The 18,597-nt window shown below is 42.7% G+C and overlaps 1 protein-coding gene across 2 annotated transcripts in view; it reads left to right on the forward strand.

Annotated features, from left to right (window-relative positions):
• The window catches only part of slc26a2 (solute carrier family 26 member 2), a 37,716-nt gene extending 20,309 nt beyond the window's left edge, over positions 1-17,407 (forward strand). For both annotated transcript variants that reach the window (XM_085995320.1, XM_085995322.1), the window contains exons 2-3: positions 2,571-3,197; positions 13,007-17,407. In XM_085995320.1, the coding sequence (XP_085851446.1) occupies positions 2,583-3,197; positions 13,007-14,536 (2,145 nt within the window). In that variant the 5' untranslated portion in view covers positions 2,571-2,582 and the 3' untranslated portion in view covers positions 14,537-17,407. The remainder of the gene's footprint in view (positions 1-2,570; positions 3,198-13,006) is intronic.
• Positions 17,408-18,597: the final 1,190 nt, after the last annotated feature.

The following is an 18,597-nucleotide window of genomic DNA, read 5'->3' on the forward strand; positions in this document are numbered from 1 at the left end:
CTGAGCCGAGTCCTGCGCCCTCCGACGAGGACTTTCCACTGCTGTCCCTGTCTCTACAATCTGCTGATGCTCACTTGTGAGCTGTGATACACCAGGTGACAACACTACTCTATGTCCCGAAGGTGCCACCGAGGTGTGAGTGTCGGCGCTGGTGCTGGGTGGGCTTATTTCTGCTGACGCTGCGCCCTCAGAGGTTGCAGGTTCCTCTGAGGAGTCTGGAAGCTCAGGCTCTTCCTCCTGGACAGTGGGGACGAGGGCTCTCGATGGTCCTGTGGGGGAGTAAAGGAAAGAGTTAGAGATGTGAGGTCAAGGTTACATGCACATTGCATATTGCAGATGATCATAAGTCCATCTGTTATAGCTTCAGATTCATTATCAGTGACTCATGCAATGTCAATGAGAGAGGTGGAAAACTATTCTGTCATCAGCTTGCTGTGATGCACCCGTCTGTCCATCCCCAATGTGCGCATCTTTTTCAACCCTGACAATTTCCAGGACGGCTTCCTCCCAGGGGGTGAGCTGGGATAATGATGGTGGGCCTCCTCCTGTTCTGGCTCTTTCCCTTTCATTGTGAGCTCTCTTTTCCTGCAATGAGGGAGACAAGTGGAGGTTGAGTGAGAATGAAGGAGTGAGTGTAGAGATTGCATAGCATAGATACTTGGAAGGAGACAAAGATGGAGTGAGGTTGCAATACCAAGGGCCCTCCCTGTGTGTTGTCAGTTGTGTTCAAAGCATCAGAGTGATGTGGAGTGTGAGGGCTGCATGGTGGAATAGTTATGTGATTTGTGAGCATAGAGAGGGAGGGAATGGATAAGGGTGCATGGATGTGACTGTTAAGTGGGATGTGGAGGAAGAGATTGCCTTTCCTCACCAGCACTCTGCTTTAGCAATGGGGATCAGATTGAAGGTGATGGGAACTTCATACTTTTCAAGTGCGTTGAAGGTCATGGAATCTTTTCCTGCACTGCATCCAGGTGACCGTGTGACCCCCAAGGAGTTGACCTCCCCAGCCACCTGTATCCACACAGCCTTGGTCTGACTGGGAGGCCTCTTCCTCCCTGATGAAGGGAACAGGACCTCCCTGTGGGCCCTAGTCCCATCCACCAATGCCTGTAGTACTGCCTCATCAAACTTAGGAGCTGCTTTTGGCCTCCCGCTGGCCATTGTTTTTGCAGGTTCCTGTGCCATCAAATGGAGAAAGCTTGGCAGTCTGCAGAAAAAGCAAGGCTTGCTGTGGACCTTAAATGCAACAGCAATGATGACCTCATCGGAGGGGACTTTCAGTCATGGAAAAACCAATTTGCAAAGGCTTCCTACATGTTGGAAATCAATTGGCCAATTGAGTTAAAATTGCATCAATCTACCACATCCATTTAGATTCGTGTGGGAAACGCGAAATTCTGGGAACACGACAATAGCCCGCACCTGAGTTAAAATCGACCCCATAGGATTTGAATTATATATACTAAAAGCTTTCTGGCTGTTCTACAACTGAAGTTAATATTTTTTTTTAAAAAGCTTTGAATACATGAAATAGCGTGCGTTGATTTATGTTTGGCATCTCAAGAACTTGGCTGTAATTTGCACTTGTTTTTCAAAATCGAGCATTGTTGCAAAAGAGACTGCAACACCGGGAATGGAATGCTGCAATGCTTAAATACCCCATAACTTGTGAGTACTGGGAAACTAGGATTGTATCCTTATTGTGAAATTCTGCTAGATTAAATAGACACTTCCCACTGTGTTCCTCACAGAAATCACAAACTGGAGACTATTGGTCTTCTGTTGTGAAGTGTGTGGATAACTTCAGAGCAAAGAAAGTGGAGTAGGCTGTAATTAATTTACTGTTTTTTTTTTTCCCCACACTGCTAAATGTCAGATTTTTAAATTGAAATGAATTTTAAGATTTGTCCTTGAGTTTTATGAAGTTTGTTTTGGGAACTTGGGGAGAATATGGTAAAGTGTAGGTTGGGATAGTAATCTGTATAGTGGTAATGACCAAAAGATTGTAATAATTTCTGGATAATTGGTTATATACTTTGTACCTGAAGTGTTTTTTTCATGATCTTTAAAAGGATTATATACATTGTCCTTTTAATACTCTTGCTTATGTGCACTTTTTCTGTAAAAACAGAGTAGCAGTTTAGATGGTGGCGGGACTGGTATTTTGTATGTGATGTGATCAACACTGCTCTACATGGTTGGCCTACTGTGTACAGTATATGCAACTATATTTAAGTGGATGTTGCTGCATTATTAGTTGAAAGCCACAAACTACTTTCTATTTATCTCTACTGTACTCATGTTCAGTGAATACGATCCTCTTTACTGCTCAAATTTCAGAATCTTCTGTATAGTTTGCTAACTGATTTTTATTTGAATATGCCAAATTACAATGTTAAATATTTTAAAGTATCCTTGCTGAGAGGAAAATTATTACTCATATATTTTGCTCATTATTTGTAAACTACAAAATGTACCTACAAATTATTAAAAACTGCAAATGTCATACATTGAAATTTGCTACATTCATGAATGTAACCAAGACTAACCAGCTTCTTTTTGTTTAGACAACTTGCAGGATGACTTCAGTAGAAGCTAATAATGTTGAAAGCATGTTCGCACTCAGTACCCCAGCTTCTTCCAACATGAAGAACAGGAAATATTCTCCTGTTATTTTAGAAGAGCAAGAAATGAAACCACTAGATGTGAAGAAGATTGCAGTGAAAAGGCTGAAGAAGTATTGCTCTTGCACCCCAACAAGAGCAAAAAACTTTTTTGTTGACTTCTTTCCTGTCATTCGATGGTTTCCAAAGTACAAATGGAAGGAATGGATTTTGGGGGATATTATGTCTGGACTGATAGTAGGCATTCTACTAGTCCCTCAGTCAATAGCCTATTCGTTGCTTGCAGGACAGGAACCAATATATGGGCTATATACCTCATTCTTTGCCTGCATCATCTACTTTCTGATGGGAACATCAAGGCATATCTCAGTTGGTATCTTTGGTGTGCTTTGCTTAATGATTGGCCAGGTGGTGGATAGAGAGCTACAGTTTGCTGGGTTTGACCTCACTGATGATATTAGTAATACTACCCAATCACAACTGTTCAACCAGTCTGCAGCTGTTTGTGGCAGAAGCTGCTTTGCCATTCGTATTGGCTCAACGTTGACTTTCATGGCTGGAGTCTATCAGGTAAGGTGAAAACTAAGTCAACCTTTAAACCCTAAATCAGTGTGTGCTGTATGCATAATACAGTGATGAAGTTATAGGATATACAGCACAGAAACAGGCCATTCAGCCCAACCAGTCCATGCTGGCATTTATAATCCACTCGAGCCTCCTCCAGCCTTTTCTCATCTAACTATATCAGCATAGCCCTCTATTCCCTTCTCTCTCATCCAGCCTCCACATAAATGCAGTTATACTATTCACTTCAACCACTCCCTGTGGTAGCGAGTTCCATATTCTCACAACTCTCTGGATAAAGAAGTTTCTTCTGAATTCCCTAATTGATTTCTTGGTGACAATCTTCTGTTGATGGCCTCTAGGTTTGCTCTTCCCCACAGGTGGAAACACTCTCTCTCTGTCTACTCTGTCAAAACCTTTCATAATTTTAAAGACCTCTATTAGGTCACCCCTTAACCTTCTCTTTTCAAGAGAAAAGTGACCCAGCCTGTTCATCCTTTCCTGATGGGTATAATGTCGCATTTCTGGGATCATCCTAGTAGATCTTTTTTGCACCTTCTCCAGTGCCTCTATATCCTTTTTATAATATGGCAACCAGAACTGTAGACCGTACTCCAAGCATGGCCTAACCAAGATTTGATACAAGTTTAGCATAACTTCCTTACTTTTCAATTCTATCCCTCTAGAAATAAATCCTAGTGCTTGGTTTGCTTTTTATGGCCTTATTAACTTGTGTTGCTACTTCTAGTGATTTGTGTATTTGTACCCTGAGATCCCTTTGCTCTTCTACCCCATTTAGATTCTTATTTTCCAAGTAATATGTGACCTCCTTACTTTTTCTTACCAAAATGTAATACCTCACATTTATCTGTGTTAATTCATTTGCCAATTATATGCCCATTCTGCAAGTTTATTAACAACATCTTGTAATATGTTGCAGTCCTCCTCAGTGTTGACCATCCCCTGCAATTTGGTGTCAGCTGCAAATTTAGAAATTGTGTTTTTGATTCCAAAATCTAAATCATTAATATAATTTAGTTATGGGCCTAGAATTTCCTCCATGGGTGCAGCCTGGAAGTTAGACCCAAAAATGCACCCATTCTGCCGATGTCCGGTTACACTCAAATTTCCTGCAAATCTCATTAGAATACGCCCAAACGTAAAATGGGTGTAAATCAGCATAAACAATCGGTGCCCGAGGAAAGCGCGGAACACACGCCATATATATATCTCCCAGTATGGAAATTGAAGTTTCAACTCATTCAACCATCATTCAAGCACATCGGGTACAGCGTGCTTAAGAACCTGCAGTTGGGGAATCGTTTCAATTTTTAGTGTGGCGCATGCTGATGCCATAAAAATGCATTAAAATAAACAGAAAATAAAGTGCAGGCCTCAATGAGGATAAATAAAATCAAACACACACACAATTGCAATAAAACAGCAGAAAAATGACACTTTCCTGCTGCACCTGAAAATCTGGTCATAATTTTAAGAGCGCCTCTGAGCAAGTGCAATTGCAGGAACTAGTGTATGAAGAGCTAGTGTATGAAGCACTAACGTGTTGGTGGGGGGGGTGGCAGTTTTGGGTCGGGTGACGATGTGTTCGGGCAGAGTTGATTGATGGACAGTTGTAAAAGATTGAGGAATATTTTGGCGTATTGTACCTGTGCACATAACTCACTTATGCCGAACATTTTGTGATCTTTTAAGCCACGTAATTGGTTTATGCCCAGGTTACGTGTGTCTCTGGGTGCAAATAGAGGAAATTCAAGGCCATTATGTCAGTAAAATGATTAAACTAAGAGAGCCCCGTAGAAATCCAACATTGGTCTGGATTTTGCAGTCAGCTGCAAAGGAACGGTGCTTGCTGTTCACCTCGCTGACCGCTGCCCATAAAGTTTTCCTGGGCTTTAGAGCACAGGCTTGCTCAAATTGGGCATGTGATACAGCACGGCGCCCTCTACAGGGCCTCTGTGGCATCTGTGAGCAGGTAAAGAAACAACGAGGTTCTTCAACCAATCAGATTGAAGAATCCTCAAACACACGTAGGCCTAGAAACTGGATTAGGACCAAAAATGAGCGCAGGGATCGCGATGCACGATCAACCTGCACCTGTTCGGAGGACTGCAGGCTGCGCGCGAACTTCATGTCGCCTGCTAATTTACATGACTCTAGCATTCAGCCCAGTGTTGACCGCACTGTGAGTGGCTGAATGCTCAGTGGGGGCCCAGGTTCATGTGAGTCTAGCACCAATTAAAGCAAGCCTGCACTACTTGAAGGCAGTCTGCACTTCTAAAAGGGGAGGTGCCTTCTGCCTGCAACAGGTGATTGAACTGGCTGGGAGGGCATTGGAGAAGAAAATAGTAACGATGGCACAACAGGGGAGACAGCGTGCACCTAGGTTCTCCGATGCAGCGCTGGAAGTCAACTCCAGGAGAGAGGTCTTCTTTCCACAGGGAGCCAGGAGGCCTTCCAGGCAACAGACCAGACTGCAGTGGGAGCAGATAGCCACTGTAGTAAATGCCAGCAGTGCAGCCCCGAGGACCTGGACTCGATGCAGGAAGAAGTGATCAAGGTCAGTGAATTCATCTTCCAATGCCATATCCCACCATCTGTATGATTAGCCTCACACAATGCTCAATGCACCACAAACCCATCACTCGCCTAACAACAATCCATACCAAACACGACTCGCACCTCATTCATGGCGTTACCTCACATGTACACACTTGCCACTACTGCAAGCCTCACACTCACAGCTTGAACACAGTCAGCTATTCAACCATGAAAGGCACATCACCCAAACACATTACACCACACTTCTCTTTTGCTTGCAGGCCAACGTGGTGCATAACCGGCGCCAGCAGACCTTAACCGGCGGGGGACAGGCTCGCCTGCATCATCTAACCCATTGGAGGAGGTGGCGCTGGCCATTCTTGGCAGGGGAATGGCTGAGCCCGTGGCCAATGGCGGGGCTGACCGAATGTAAGATGATGTATCCTCATGCATTATCCTCCTTCTCACATCCCACTTCCTCCTCATCCCACAATCTCCTGATTTACAATCTGTACATGATGTAAGCAGGCACCTCTTGTTTTTCACCCCCCTCACTTCACCATATACCTACCCTTGTGCCTTTCTCATTTCAGACACCCAAGAAATCCAGACTGCCCAGCCAGTGGGTCATCATGAAGAGAGAGGAGAGTGTATTTCTTCATCTTCAATCACTCGATTTCACACTCCCAGCTCAGATACTGACACTTCGGGTACTTTAGAGGATAGGTTAGACGTGGTGAGACACCGGGCATGAGTGGCCTGCGGCCAGAGCAGTGGAAAAGGCTAGCTCGTGTGCTAGCTTCCTGGATGTCAAGGAGCATGGAGGAGTCCAACTCCAGCCTTACACAGGGCTTTGGGTAGAGCTTTGGAGCCCATCCTTTCCCGAAAGATCCATTAACTCACTGTGGACGCAACCATCATGCCGTGTCTGATGGCTGAAGCCTCGGCTTCCATTGCAGCACAAGCAGAACCCATCCAACATCTGAGTGCTACAATGGAAGCTCAGACTGAAGTCATGCAAGCTCAGCTTGTTGCCACACAAGCACAGACTGCTGCCATCATGGCTGGGTTTACCAGTGTTGAAAGGGACTTGCAGTTTGTCACACCAGTCCAGCAATTGGTACTCCATCAGATTACTAGGATTGCTGAGGCGCTGCCCTCGGGGAGTGGCAATAGATCTGTGGAAGATGACCCTGCTGTCCTTTCTCAGGATGTTAGCATTTGCCTGTCACTCTGCCAGTGCCCTTGCTGTTGCCTGTCGGCCAGCCAGCCCAGACTGGGTGCCACCCATGCCAAGGTGATGCAGGCCTACTAGGCCCAGAGCAGCTCGAGGTCATCCTGCAAGGCCATCTGCAGTCCCCCCACTGAAAGTCGGCAGCCTTCCACCAGCTGCAGCCACTGGTGTAGCACTGCATAGGAGCACTAGGATAGGCAAATGCACATGCAAGACAGTCACTAAGAGAATGCGTAAGGGTGATTAGTTGATTTTTTGATGTAATATTGGATGGATAGATGTATAACATTGGATTTGAATCTTTGCTTTGTGGTGGCTTTCATTTCAGCATTGTGGCCGAGAGTCCATACCAGGAAGTATAAAGCAGGAAGTATAAATTAGATTTAAATCATGTACTGAAAGCGAAAAGATTGGGAAAGACCGATGGGATTAAGAGAGAGAGAGAGAGAGAGAGAGAGAGAGAGTGATAAGAGACAGACAGAAAAGGTTTTTAAAAATTTAAGTTTCCAACACTAATTAACTTCTGAAGGAATGAGACTCCACACTTGTAAAATTAAATTTTCAGGGCCAGAGAGGTTGTTAGCCAGTAATTATCACTTATCACACCATTAAAAATTCACTTACTCTTGAATCCACCAGCCTTAACATTTTCTGGCGTCTTTAATGGGTAACTGGTGGGCAAGGACCCCAACTTCACGCCCTTACATTGATTTCAGTGCCGAGACCATCGGTGAGGACTGTTGTGGCATACCCTGTGGAGGACCAGGGTATCTCCTGACAGCACCTTCTGGACTTCCATGTTTAACTGCATGTGTGGACACCGGAAGTCACTGTCTGATTTACTCTGTTATAACAGTGAGCACAGTGAGCTTCACTGTTATTATCTATGCAAAATCTGGGCCATTGGGCCGTACTTTCCGATCCCTACGGGTGTGTACGAGCTGTAGGGACCTCGCAAGTGCCAGTTTCAGGCATGCGAACTCTCTTCTGCAAACAGCAATTAATGCTAGATCAATTGTTAATTTTAAATCGGAGATTGATGGCTTTCTGTTAATCAAAGGTATTAAGGGATATGGGCCAAAGGCGGGTATATAGAGATAGGCTGCAGATCAGCCGTCATCTCATTGAATGGCAGAACAAGCTCGAGGAGCTGAATGACCTACTCCTGTTCCTATGATTCTGGAGGAGTGTGAGGCTCTGGCAGGATTTACAGCCACAATGTGTTCACTTGCAGGGAGAATGGAGGAGTCCATCTCCAACTGGCATGATGTGTTTGTCCATGGAAAGGGTGACCACCAGCATGGTGCATCAAATGCGGCATTCAAGCGAGTGCATGCTTGCTCTCACCAACAGCTTGCACACTCTGAATGCCATCTTAACTTGGTTGGATAGAAACCTAGCCTTGGCTGTTCATCCTCCCACTGATGTGCAGCAAGGTGCTCTCTAGCTCCTTGCTAGCAGGGAAGTGCAGGTGGGCCATGAGAGGGACAATGGTGAAAGGTGACATGGCAGTGGAGGCTCTGCTCAAAGCGCTTCCACTTCTTCCCCCATTGCCCTACTTCCACAAGTCAGTGCCCCACATGCTGCCTCGAGTTCCAATGGCCGGGTCTGCCTATGCACAGGTACAGGAGGAGCAGTCTTTGGCGAGGCCCTCACGGGCTCCAACACCCAGAGGATGTCGGCCAAAAGCATCTCGGCAGTCAGAGCAGGGAAGTGAGAAGCCTGCCTCTACTTCTGCTGAAGCTACAGGGGTAGCACGATGTAGAAGTGGTAGGAAGAGGAAGATGAAAGAATCTTAGATGCACATGGGTGTGTTTGGTAATGTTTCACTGTTAATTTTCAACTTTTTTTTGCACCACTTTCCCGCCTTGCCCGTTTTTGCCTGCTGCCTGGCAAGTGGCCTTGTCAGTTGTAATGGGTGGTCAGACATGACTTAACTGCGAGCAATGGGTGTGTGTGACAGGAATGGTTTGGTCATTTTAGGACTGTTTTGTGGTTGGGGGGGAGGGGGTAAGTTGGTTTAGCATCTGGGTGCCACCTAACTAAATTGTGCCATTGTGAGGCCATCCTGGGCAGCAATGTGCGCCACTGCTGGTGCCAAGTTCATATCAAGCTCTTCCTCCCTCCTCCAAAGAGGCTCTGTGCCTTACTCCTCCAGTAGCTCCAATCTTTGCTGTTGTGCAGAGCGCAACATACCACAATCATTCTGGAGACCCTGGCTGGTGTGTATTGAAGGTCTGTTCCAGGCATCTGAAGTGCATCTTTAGCATCCCTTAGCATAGATTACTTGCTCTATTACACATCTTGTCGTCATTTGGCTTTGATTGTAGCGCTCTTCAGCCTCATTGCTTGACCTCTTCAAGGGTGTCATCCGCCATGTCTTCAATGGATACCCCTTGGCTCCAAGCAGCCAGCCGGTAAGTCTGGTCTGAGGTGCAAAGAGCTGAGGGAGGGTGGACTGGTGCAGGATGAATGAGTCATGACAGCTCCCTGGGAATCTGGCGCACACATGCATTATGATCTTTTTGTTGTTGCACACGAGCTGCACATTGAGGGAGTGGAAGCCTTTCCGGTTCACAAACACTCCTGGCTGATGTGGGGGTGCCTTGATGGCCACGTGTGCAGTATTAAGATGCCCTGCATCTGTGGGAAGCCAGCCAGAGCCGCAAAGCCAAGCACCCGCTCATTCTGACTGGCTTCATTGGTGGCAAAGTGTACATAACTGCCTGCCCTGGCAAACATGGCATCGGTCACCTGGGTGATGCATTTGTGGGCGGCTGACTGCAAAATCCTACAAATATCTCCTGCAGATCCCTGGAAGGAGTCTGAGGAGACGTTGAGGGCAGTGGTCACTTTGACAGCCACTGTTAATGCCTGTCCACCAGGTCCACTTGGCAGCAGGTCTTCTTCCAGCAAGCTACAAATGTCTGCCACAACTTGGCGCAATAGCCTGAGCCTCCTGAAGCACTGGTGTTCAGTCATGTCCAGGAAGCTGATCCTCTGCCTATATACCCTGTGTTGGGGGTATCGCCTCCTGTGACGTGCACCCCTGTGCTCATCCTCTCTCCTGTGGAGTGGCAGGTCAGTGAGGAGAAGGCTGCTGCTGCTGCTCCTGCTGGTGTTGTTGCTGGGGCTTATCTTGGTCCTCATCTGGTATATGACAGATGTGAAGTGGAGATCAGATGTAAAATCCTCCAATGTAGTGAGAGTAACCATCAAAGTTGTAGAAATCACCTGCAAACTCCTGAAAGCAAACTCTCTGAGCAAGTGGTGTGAGCACAAGCCTTTCCCTTAGGCAAGGAAGCAGGTGTGAGGTTTCAGTATTTATGGGATTTTTTGACTGTCATTTGTTCAGCTCCCTCACTTGCCGCTCTGCTCTAGCCTTGCTTTCACTGGCGCCATTCAGCAAGCCCAGGACTCCCATGGATACCCAGTAAAAGGTCAAACCACAGGTGAAAAAGGCTCTTAATAGCCTCCTAACTAACTGTTAATTGCTTTAAATAGGTAACCTGTGGGTTGAAGCCGGCTTCCTGACGCGCTGTCAATTTCAGCGCTTTTAGCTATCCGCCCGCTCCCAAACCCACTCACTCTTTGATGTTAAAATTCAGGCCTTTAAATCTGTTCTGTCTGAACCATCCATAGTTTTAAACACCTCTATGAAATTGCACTATAATCTCTTCCTACAAAAGCAGCCCCAATTTTTCAAGTCTCTCTCCATATTTGTATTTCCTCAGACCAGGCAGCATCCTAGTGAATCTACATGGCACCCTCTCTATTGCCCCAACATCCTTTCTATAGGTCGGAGCCCAATAGTGCACACAGTACTCCAACTGTGGTCTTATTATAGTTTAATATAGATTCAGTATTCTTAACCTTCATATTCTATACATCTTGCTGTTAAACCCAGCATTACACTCGGTTTAGAGTTCTTATGTTCTTATGCTCTTAATGGTCGTGACCGCTTGAAGAACTGCTTTTAATGTCTTATGAACCTGAACCCCCAAATCTCTCTACTGTTTCACATCACCCAGCCTTCCCCCATTCAAAGTATAAGTATTACTTTTTTATTTTAACCCAAATTACCACCTCACATATATGACATTGAATCTGTTTTGTCTCGAGCCCATTCCTTCCAGGCCATGCGTAATCTGCCTTGTCATGAACTCTGGTTTATTTAATTTTCTACAAGAAAGATCTACATAATCTGTCCATTGCACCATGACTCACCAAAGGTAGTCCAAGCAAAATTCCAGAATATTTATCCAGCCCCTCGCATCCACTGTTATCCTGCTTTCTGCAGATGTCATCTCCTGGGTGGCAAGGCACCCTGCTTATGCTTATTCCCATAACTTTAACCTTAAATCCCATTCCTAATTTTATTTATTCAGTCTTTGAAAAAGTTAATTGAAACATCATTAAAAGCTTTTACTGGGAATATCTGTCACCTTTGTAGGGGGAAAAAAAATCTCAATCTCTAGTTTCGTTGATTGCTAGTTTTAAACTTACGAATTCTAGTTGTGTGCTATGCTTTTTTGGGATGTACACATTGCTGGCAAGGCCAGCATTTATTGTTCATCGCTAGTTGCCATGGCTTTGATGCAACTGAATGGCTTGCTGGCCACTTCATAGGGCAGGTAAGAGTCAACCACACTGGAGTCACATAGGCCAACTGGGTAAGGAAAGCAGGTTTCCTTCCCTAAAGGACATTTGCAGGATACCCAAAAATTTGATTGCCTGTAATTCCACTCATCGTTTTTCATAAATCTGCCTCTGGATTTGGAGAAAATGCCACCAAGACATTGTTGACTTATATGACCATAAAAATCAGTTCAGGATAAGCTGAACACAATTGATGATGCCTTGGTACAGGCAGTGATTGTCATTGTACTGTTCTGGTGCAGGACAAAAGTAATGCTGTTTGTAAAAGTAAGAATGCAGGGTCCAATCCACTCAAATAACACCAACAACTTGTATTTATATAGCACCTTTAACGTAGTAAAATGTTCCAAGGCGCTTCACAGGAGTATTAAAAGACAAAATATTTGACACTGAGCCATATAAGGAGAAAGTAGGGCAGGTGACCAAAAGCTTGGTCAAAGAGGTAGGTTTTAAGGAGTGTCTTAAAGGAGGAAATAGAGGTAGCGAGGTGGAGAGGTTTAGGCAGGGAATTCCAGAGCTTAGGGCCTAGGCAATAGAAGGCACGGCCACCAATGGTTGAGCAATTTTAATCAGGGATGCTCAAGAGGGCAGAATTAGAGGAGCGCAGATATCTCGGGTTGGGTGGGGGGGGGGGTGGTGCTGAAGGTGATTAGAGATAGGGAGGGGTGAGGCCATGGAGGGATTTGAAAAGATGGATGAGAATTTTGAAATCAAGGCGTTGCTTAACCAGGAGCCAATGTAGGTTAGTGAGCACAGGAGTGATGGGTGAACGGGACTTGGTGCGAGTTAGGGACTTGGTGCGAGTTAGGAGATGGGCAGCCGAGTTTTGGATCACCTCAAGTTTATGTAGGGTAGAATGTGGAAAGCCAACCAGGAGTGCTTTTGAATAGTCAAGTCTATTAAATAAAAGGGCTTGGCTAGTAGTCCTAATTATAGCCACAATTCCATGCTTCAGGGAAATTTTAATACATTATTGCTTCATGAAGTCACATTTTCTTGCCAGTGCACTTCAATAAGTTCTGATGAAGGGTGCACACCTGAAACGTAAACTCATCTGTTCTTTTTATAGATGTTGACGGACCTCTGAGCATTTTCAGCATTTTCTGTTTTTGTTTCATTTCCAGCATCTGCATTTTTTTTTTTTGTTTGCTTTTCATTTGTACACTTCAATAAGGAGGTTTAAACAAAATATGAAGCTTGATTACTTAATTCAATAGTATTATGTTTAGATTCTTCGAGAATGCAATTTCTGCAAAATAAAGGTGTTTAAACATCAACCACCATGTTAACATAGAAACCCACAACTTTTTCTATCTCTCGGACGTTTGTGTTACTAACAATTGTTTTTTAAAACTGTTTCCAGGTAGCCATGGGCATCTTCCAAGTGGGCTTTATATCGGTGTACTTGTCTAGTTCCTTACTTAGTGGATTTGCCACTGGAGCATCGTTCACCATACTCACCTCACAAGTTAAGTACCTTCTTGGGATCAGCATCCCACGTGCCCATGGGTATGGTTCACTTGTGAAAACCTGGGTGTACATCTTTCAAAATATCCATAATACTAATATCTGTGATCTTGTAACCAGCATGTTGTGCCTTCTGGTTCTGGTGCCTTTAAAAGAAATAAATGAATGTTATAAATCCAAGTTGAAAGCACCAATTCCAGGCGAGCTTCTGGTTGTAGTTGTTGCCACCTTGATCTCGCATTATGGACATTTGAATGCAAAGTTTAATTCTACTGTTGCTGGAAACATTCCCACTGGATTTATGGCTCCCGCCTCTCCAGACTGGAGCTTAATACCTCGAATTGCTGTGGATGCCCTTCCAATTTCTATCATTGGCTTTGCAATTACAGTTTCTCTCTCAGAAATGTTTGCCAAGAAGCATGGATATATGGTGAGAGCCAATCAAGAAATGTTTGCCATTGGTACCTGTAACATTATTCCAGCATTTTTTCATTGCTTTACCACCAGTGCAGCCCTCGCAAAAACTCTTGTGAAAGAGTCCACTGGTTGCAGGACACAGTTATCGGGTATAGTGACTGCTTTAGTGCTCCTCCTTGTGCTACTTGTGATTGCACCTCTTTTCTACTCGCTTCAGAAATGTGTCTTGGGTGTCGTAACTATTGTAAATCTCAGGGGTGCTTTAAGAAAATTTATTGAGTTGCCCAATATGTGGAAGGTGAGCAAGGTGGACACTGCCATATGGTTTGTTACAATGATATCGTCGGCCTTCATCAGCACAGAGATGGGACTATTGATCGGGGTTAGCTTCTCTGTGATCTGTGTCATTGTGCGAACACAATTGCCAAGAGCCACACTGCTTGGCCGTTTGGAGGGGACAGAAATTTATGAAGACTTGGGAAGGTATAAAAATCTTCAAAATTTACCTGGTATCAGAATATTTCGATTTGAGGCTCCGTTGTACTACGCAAACAAAGAGTTCTTCAAGACGTCCCTATATAAACAGACAGGGATTAACCCCGTTCTAGTAGTAGTAGCAAAGAAAAAAGCAGGAAGGAAAATAATTTGGGAAATGAAACAAAAAGCAACAGCAAATTCTAGTGCTTCCACAAAGACTGAGGTTACAGTGCAGCTCTCCAAGCAGGAGTTTGAATTCCATACTGTTATCATTGATTGCTCAGTTATTCAATTCTTGGATACTGTAGGTATAGCTACAGTGAAGGAAGTCGTTAAAGATTACAAACAGATTGGAATCCTCATTCTTCTCTCGAACTGCAATGCCTCCGTTATTGATAGTCTTCGCAAAGGAGGCTACTTTGAAAACGATAACATCAACACATTGGTATTTTACAGCGTTCATGATGCTGTCATGTTTGCTTCAAACGTACACCAAAACAACAGTGACTATGAAGCAAACACCCTGTGTTAATGTTCAACTGTGACCCTGTGACAAAATACAAGAAAACCGCTCAACAATGTTAGCTTGAGAAACTTGTACGTGTTGTTTCAAAGCAACTTGAAATCATTTCTCCATTTTAACTTGAGTAATTATTTTATATGCATCCGTAGAATGTTTTTATACATGCGTTTCTGTACTTTTCTAATCATGGTGTTTATTATGAGATGGAATTAGAACATGTAGAGATTTATAAGCAACACCGTTAATAGTATTTGTTTAAATTCACTTCATTTGGATTTCATTTTTTAATGAAAGAGTTCTCCCGGCTCCAAAACACTTGATGCCGGAGAAGTTTCATTTTTTTAAAGCAGCTTTTATAAACATTTTTCTGGAGGCTATTGAGCTGAGAAGTGGGTTTTTCAAAAATGCTTCACAAAAAATATTCCTTCATGATTCAATCAGTAGATCTGCCATTTTTAGCTGGTTAAAGGTGGAGTACTGATTTAAATTGTATTTTACCTTTTAACTCGATGTGCTTTTGCCTTTATTATACCCGAAATGATTTATTTGAGGGCAGAATATCTGGTTTCAATTTTACATCGTTTTTAGGGGAACTCAGTTTTACTGATTTAATAGTGTACTTCTGGGTGTGGTAGAAAACATAATACATCTACGTACTATGTATCAACTGGGAAATTGGGTCAAGCTCCCCAGGACAAAGAAAAATATGCTGTGGAGTCTCTGTGCTGGCATAGATCGAAGACGGCAGCCAAATAATTGATCCCTTTTTAATTAAAAAAAGTGTAATCAAATATATAAATTTGTAATTTATTGTGAGCTTTATTCTTCCACGTTTCTCTTCTGTTCTCTCATTCCCCACCCCCTTAAAAAGGTGCTGAATCTTGGTGAGGTGTATTTCCACAAGTGTCCTCTCGCCCATGTAGCCATTCTTCGTGTGTGAAGCTTGAGTATCAGCTTGCTATTCAACTACCGAACAGATCAAAGCTGAGCCTGATCATGTTCCCATTTGACATTCACACATGCCTCCTGCTGTGAGGCAGTCAAGCGAGGGAACCCTGACTGATTTGATCTTTGCATCCCCTCCCTAGCCCGGAATGCTAAGGCCAAACTATTGTGCTAGCTGAGATCCAATAACTTGGCACAGACCAGGAATCAAACACGGCACCTTCTACAAAAAGAAAATACTGCAGATGCTGGAAATCTGAAATAAAAACAGAAAATGCTGGAGATACACAGCAGGTCAGGCAGCATCTGTGAAGAGAGAGAGAGAGCGTTAACGTTTCAGGTCGATGACCTTTTGTCAGAACTGGAAAAAAGCAGGAAATGGAACTGGAACAAGATTTGTAAGCAAGTGTAGGGGCTGGGAAAGGGGGAGGGGATGAAAGAACAAAAGGGAAGGTTTGTGATAGGATAGAAGGCAGAAGAGGTTAAGAGACATTAAGAGATATTCAAGGCAAAAAGAGATGGTAATGGGACAGGTTAAGAAACAAAGGATGGCTCTAGATGAAGTGTAAATTGCACTGGCAGAATGAAAGACAACTGCCATGCTCAGTAATACACCATATGATGCTTTAGCAACTAGAACATGTTTTACTGATCTAACCAGAAGAATGACTACCCCAGCAATTTATTCTGTTTTTAAAAAATGAAACCAAGAAGGACATGCATCTTTTAACTTTGGAAACCCATTATAATATAGTAAAAGTGAACTTAATTTAAATTTCAGGTTTTTATTTATATGAAGTATAGTAGCAAATCAGTTCTATCAAGATCCTAGCTAGCAATATATCTATCACTAAAGAGCTTAATCCTTTATTACTGACCAGCCAATTCCTCAACAAGGACAAGTGTGTGTGTGTTGGCTTGTAAATTATTTACTGTACATTTTAGAAAATTGTAGAAATATCATTATTTTTAATTGCAAGTTTTCCTCTCATTTCTGGTGGGTTCTTAGTTTAAAAGTCCACTTTAATCTCTTGATATTTTTTCTGATGTGTATAGACCTACAAACAATGGGAAGCTGTAGTTCAATTTGCAATTGTAGGCCTTACACAATGCACCATGAACAATAATTAATTTTGCACTAATTATAGGCTTTATGTGGGAGTATTAAGCTGCTTACTAAATCAATTTAAACATTTTCATTGAAAAGCAATATGGAAGGGCCAGGCAGCCGACCTGGACAATCAATCAAACTGAAAGTAGTATTGACTGCACAAGAGTATTTACTTGGCTCCATTGCTCAAGATAATTCATCTATATCGACTCAAAATGCTAGTACACAGCATATAAACTCATTGTACGGTGTTGATACAGATAGATGAAATGTACATCTTTAGATAGAGTAGAAAACCTTGATGTTATTGCAAATTATGCCATATCTTTGCATAATGCTTAATTTCTATTGGACAGTGAAATGAGTTCAGATGAAGTATCCTATATTATAAATATAACTGTTCATGGCAGTTGAAAATATTCATAATTCTTTAAGCATAAAATAGTGATCTTTAAAATGGATTTGTTCTATAAGAATTGTGTGTGTGAATGCATGTATTTAAAAAGTGAGTTCCTCCCAATGCCTTTCTACAACATTCTAGATAACCATCAATTATTGGAATTGTGAAGATAATTGAAAAATATTGATCCTTTTAGTAAATACAATTTAATGTAAATACCTTTTGTTAATGGAAAGCACTGACAAAATTGAGGGCATTTACTGTTTCACAGTAGTCCATCCATGTTGATCGTAGAATCTATTTTAGCTTTTTAAGTAACTTGAGTTCAAGTTGTTTGACAGAAGTGGACAAAACAAAATATCAATTTGTACTGTTACAGTTCCAATCCAGTTTTTATTTCTCTTGTATTTTTAATATCTATCTTTTTCAGCAAAGATATGCTTTTTGAAAAGAAGTGGCCTGCACACCTAAAGTAACCTGTTGTGACTATGAACTTTTAATAATGAAACATGACCCATTTGTAGCATAAATAAGTAACAAATAGCATAAATTTCTATACATTTACCACTCCAACTAATCATAAACATTTAACCCCATTTTATCATTCATCTTAAATTCTTGTTGCAAATTGCTCAGTTATAAGTGCAATATACCTTGTGAAAACTTCCAGTTTCAGACTTTTAATATCATGGAAGTAGCTAGCAGCATCTTTTCTCATTTACTTTGACATTTTTTCTCTCTAACTCTTCCTGGTTTGACTTTGCTGCTTTCAGAGACATGGGAGACTGAGACAGTCAAAATTGTGGGCATTTTTACAGATGGTCAGACGTGTGCATTTTAAGGCAGAATAGATTTCCCTGCTGATTCTTCCTTTGTCTTTCTGTTCCCCTATGATGTTTTCCATCACCATAAGGCTCCATATATTTTTCTCATCTAACATGAAACTCCTGTGATTCAAGGTCTTATTTTGATTTTGAATATTTAAATAGTTAAAGCTACACCTGTCCACTTCGCAACCTTAAGTTTTTGAACCAAGGTGCTACATGATACAGCTGTAGGGAGAAAATGGCACAAGCAGCTTGTCTCTGCTCCGATGAGATCATTTAGCAACCCCATTTAGGACTATGTAGGCTCATCATACTTGCATATCCAAGTTTTGAGATTCACTCATGATGTGGAGCACCTGACTGCTACACTACCAGGTGCATGGATTATAGCAAAATAGTTTTTTTTAAATATATGTATTGCTGAATTTTTAAAGAAAGCATTTCTACACATTTTAATGCTGCTTTTTCTATCTATGATTCAGTTAAGTTTAAGGTGTCAGCCTTGACTTCGCAGTAGCACTCTCGCCTCTGAGCCAGAGGGTTGTGGGTTTAAAGCTCCACTCAAGAGTCTTGAGCACAGAATCCAGGCTGACACTCCAGTGCAGGGAGTGCTACACGGTCGGAGGTGCCATCTTTCCAGCACACACGATGGGACGAATGGCCTCCTTCTGTGCCATAAATTTCTATGACTCCTTAGAAATGCAGTAATTTATATAATTTGGATTGCCTATATCAGCAGTTTCTGGACCAAAAAATATTATTCTACAGGCTGTAGAAACAAAGTGGG

This window comes from Somniosus microcephalus, chromosome 8 (assembly GCF_052327205.1).
Source record: "Somniosus microcephalus isolate GS21.2 chromosome 8, FLI_Smic_1.0, whole genome shotgun sequence".
Lineage (NCBI taxonomy): Eukaryota > Metazoa > Chordata > Chondrichthyes > Squaliformes > Somniosidae > Somniosus > Somniosus microcephalus.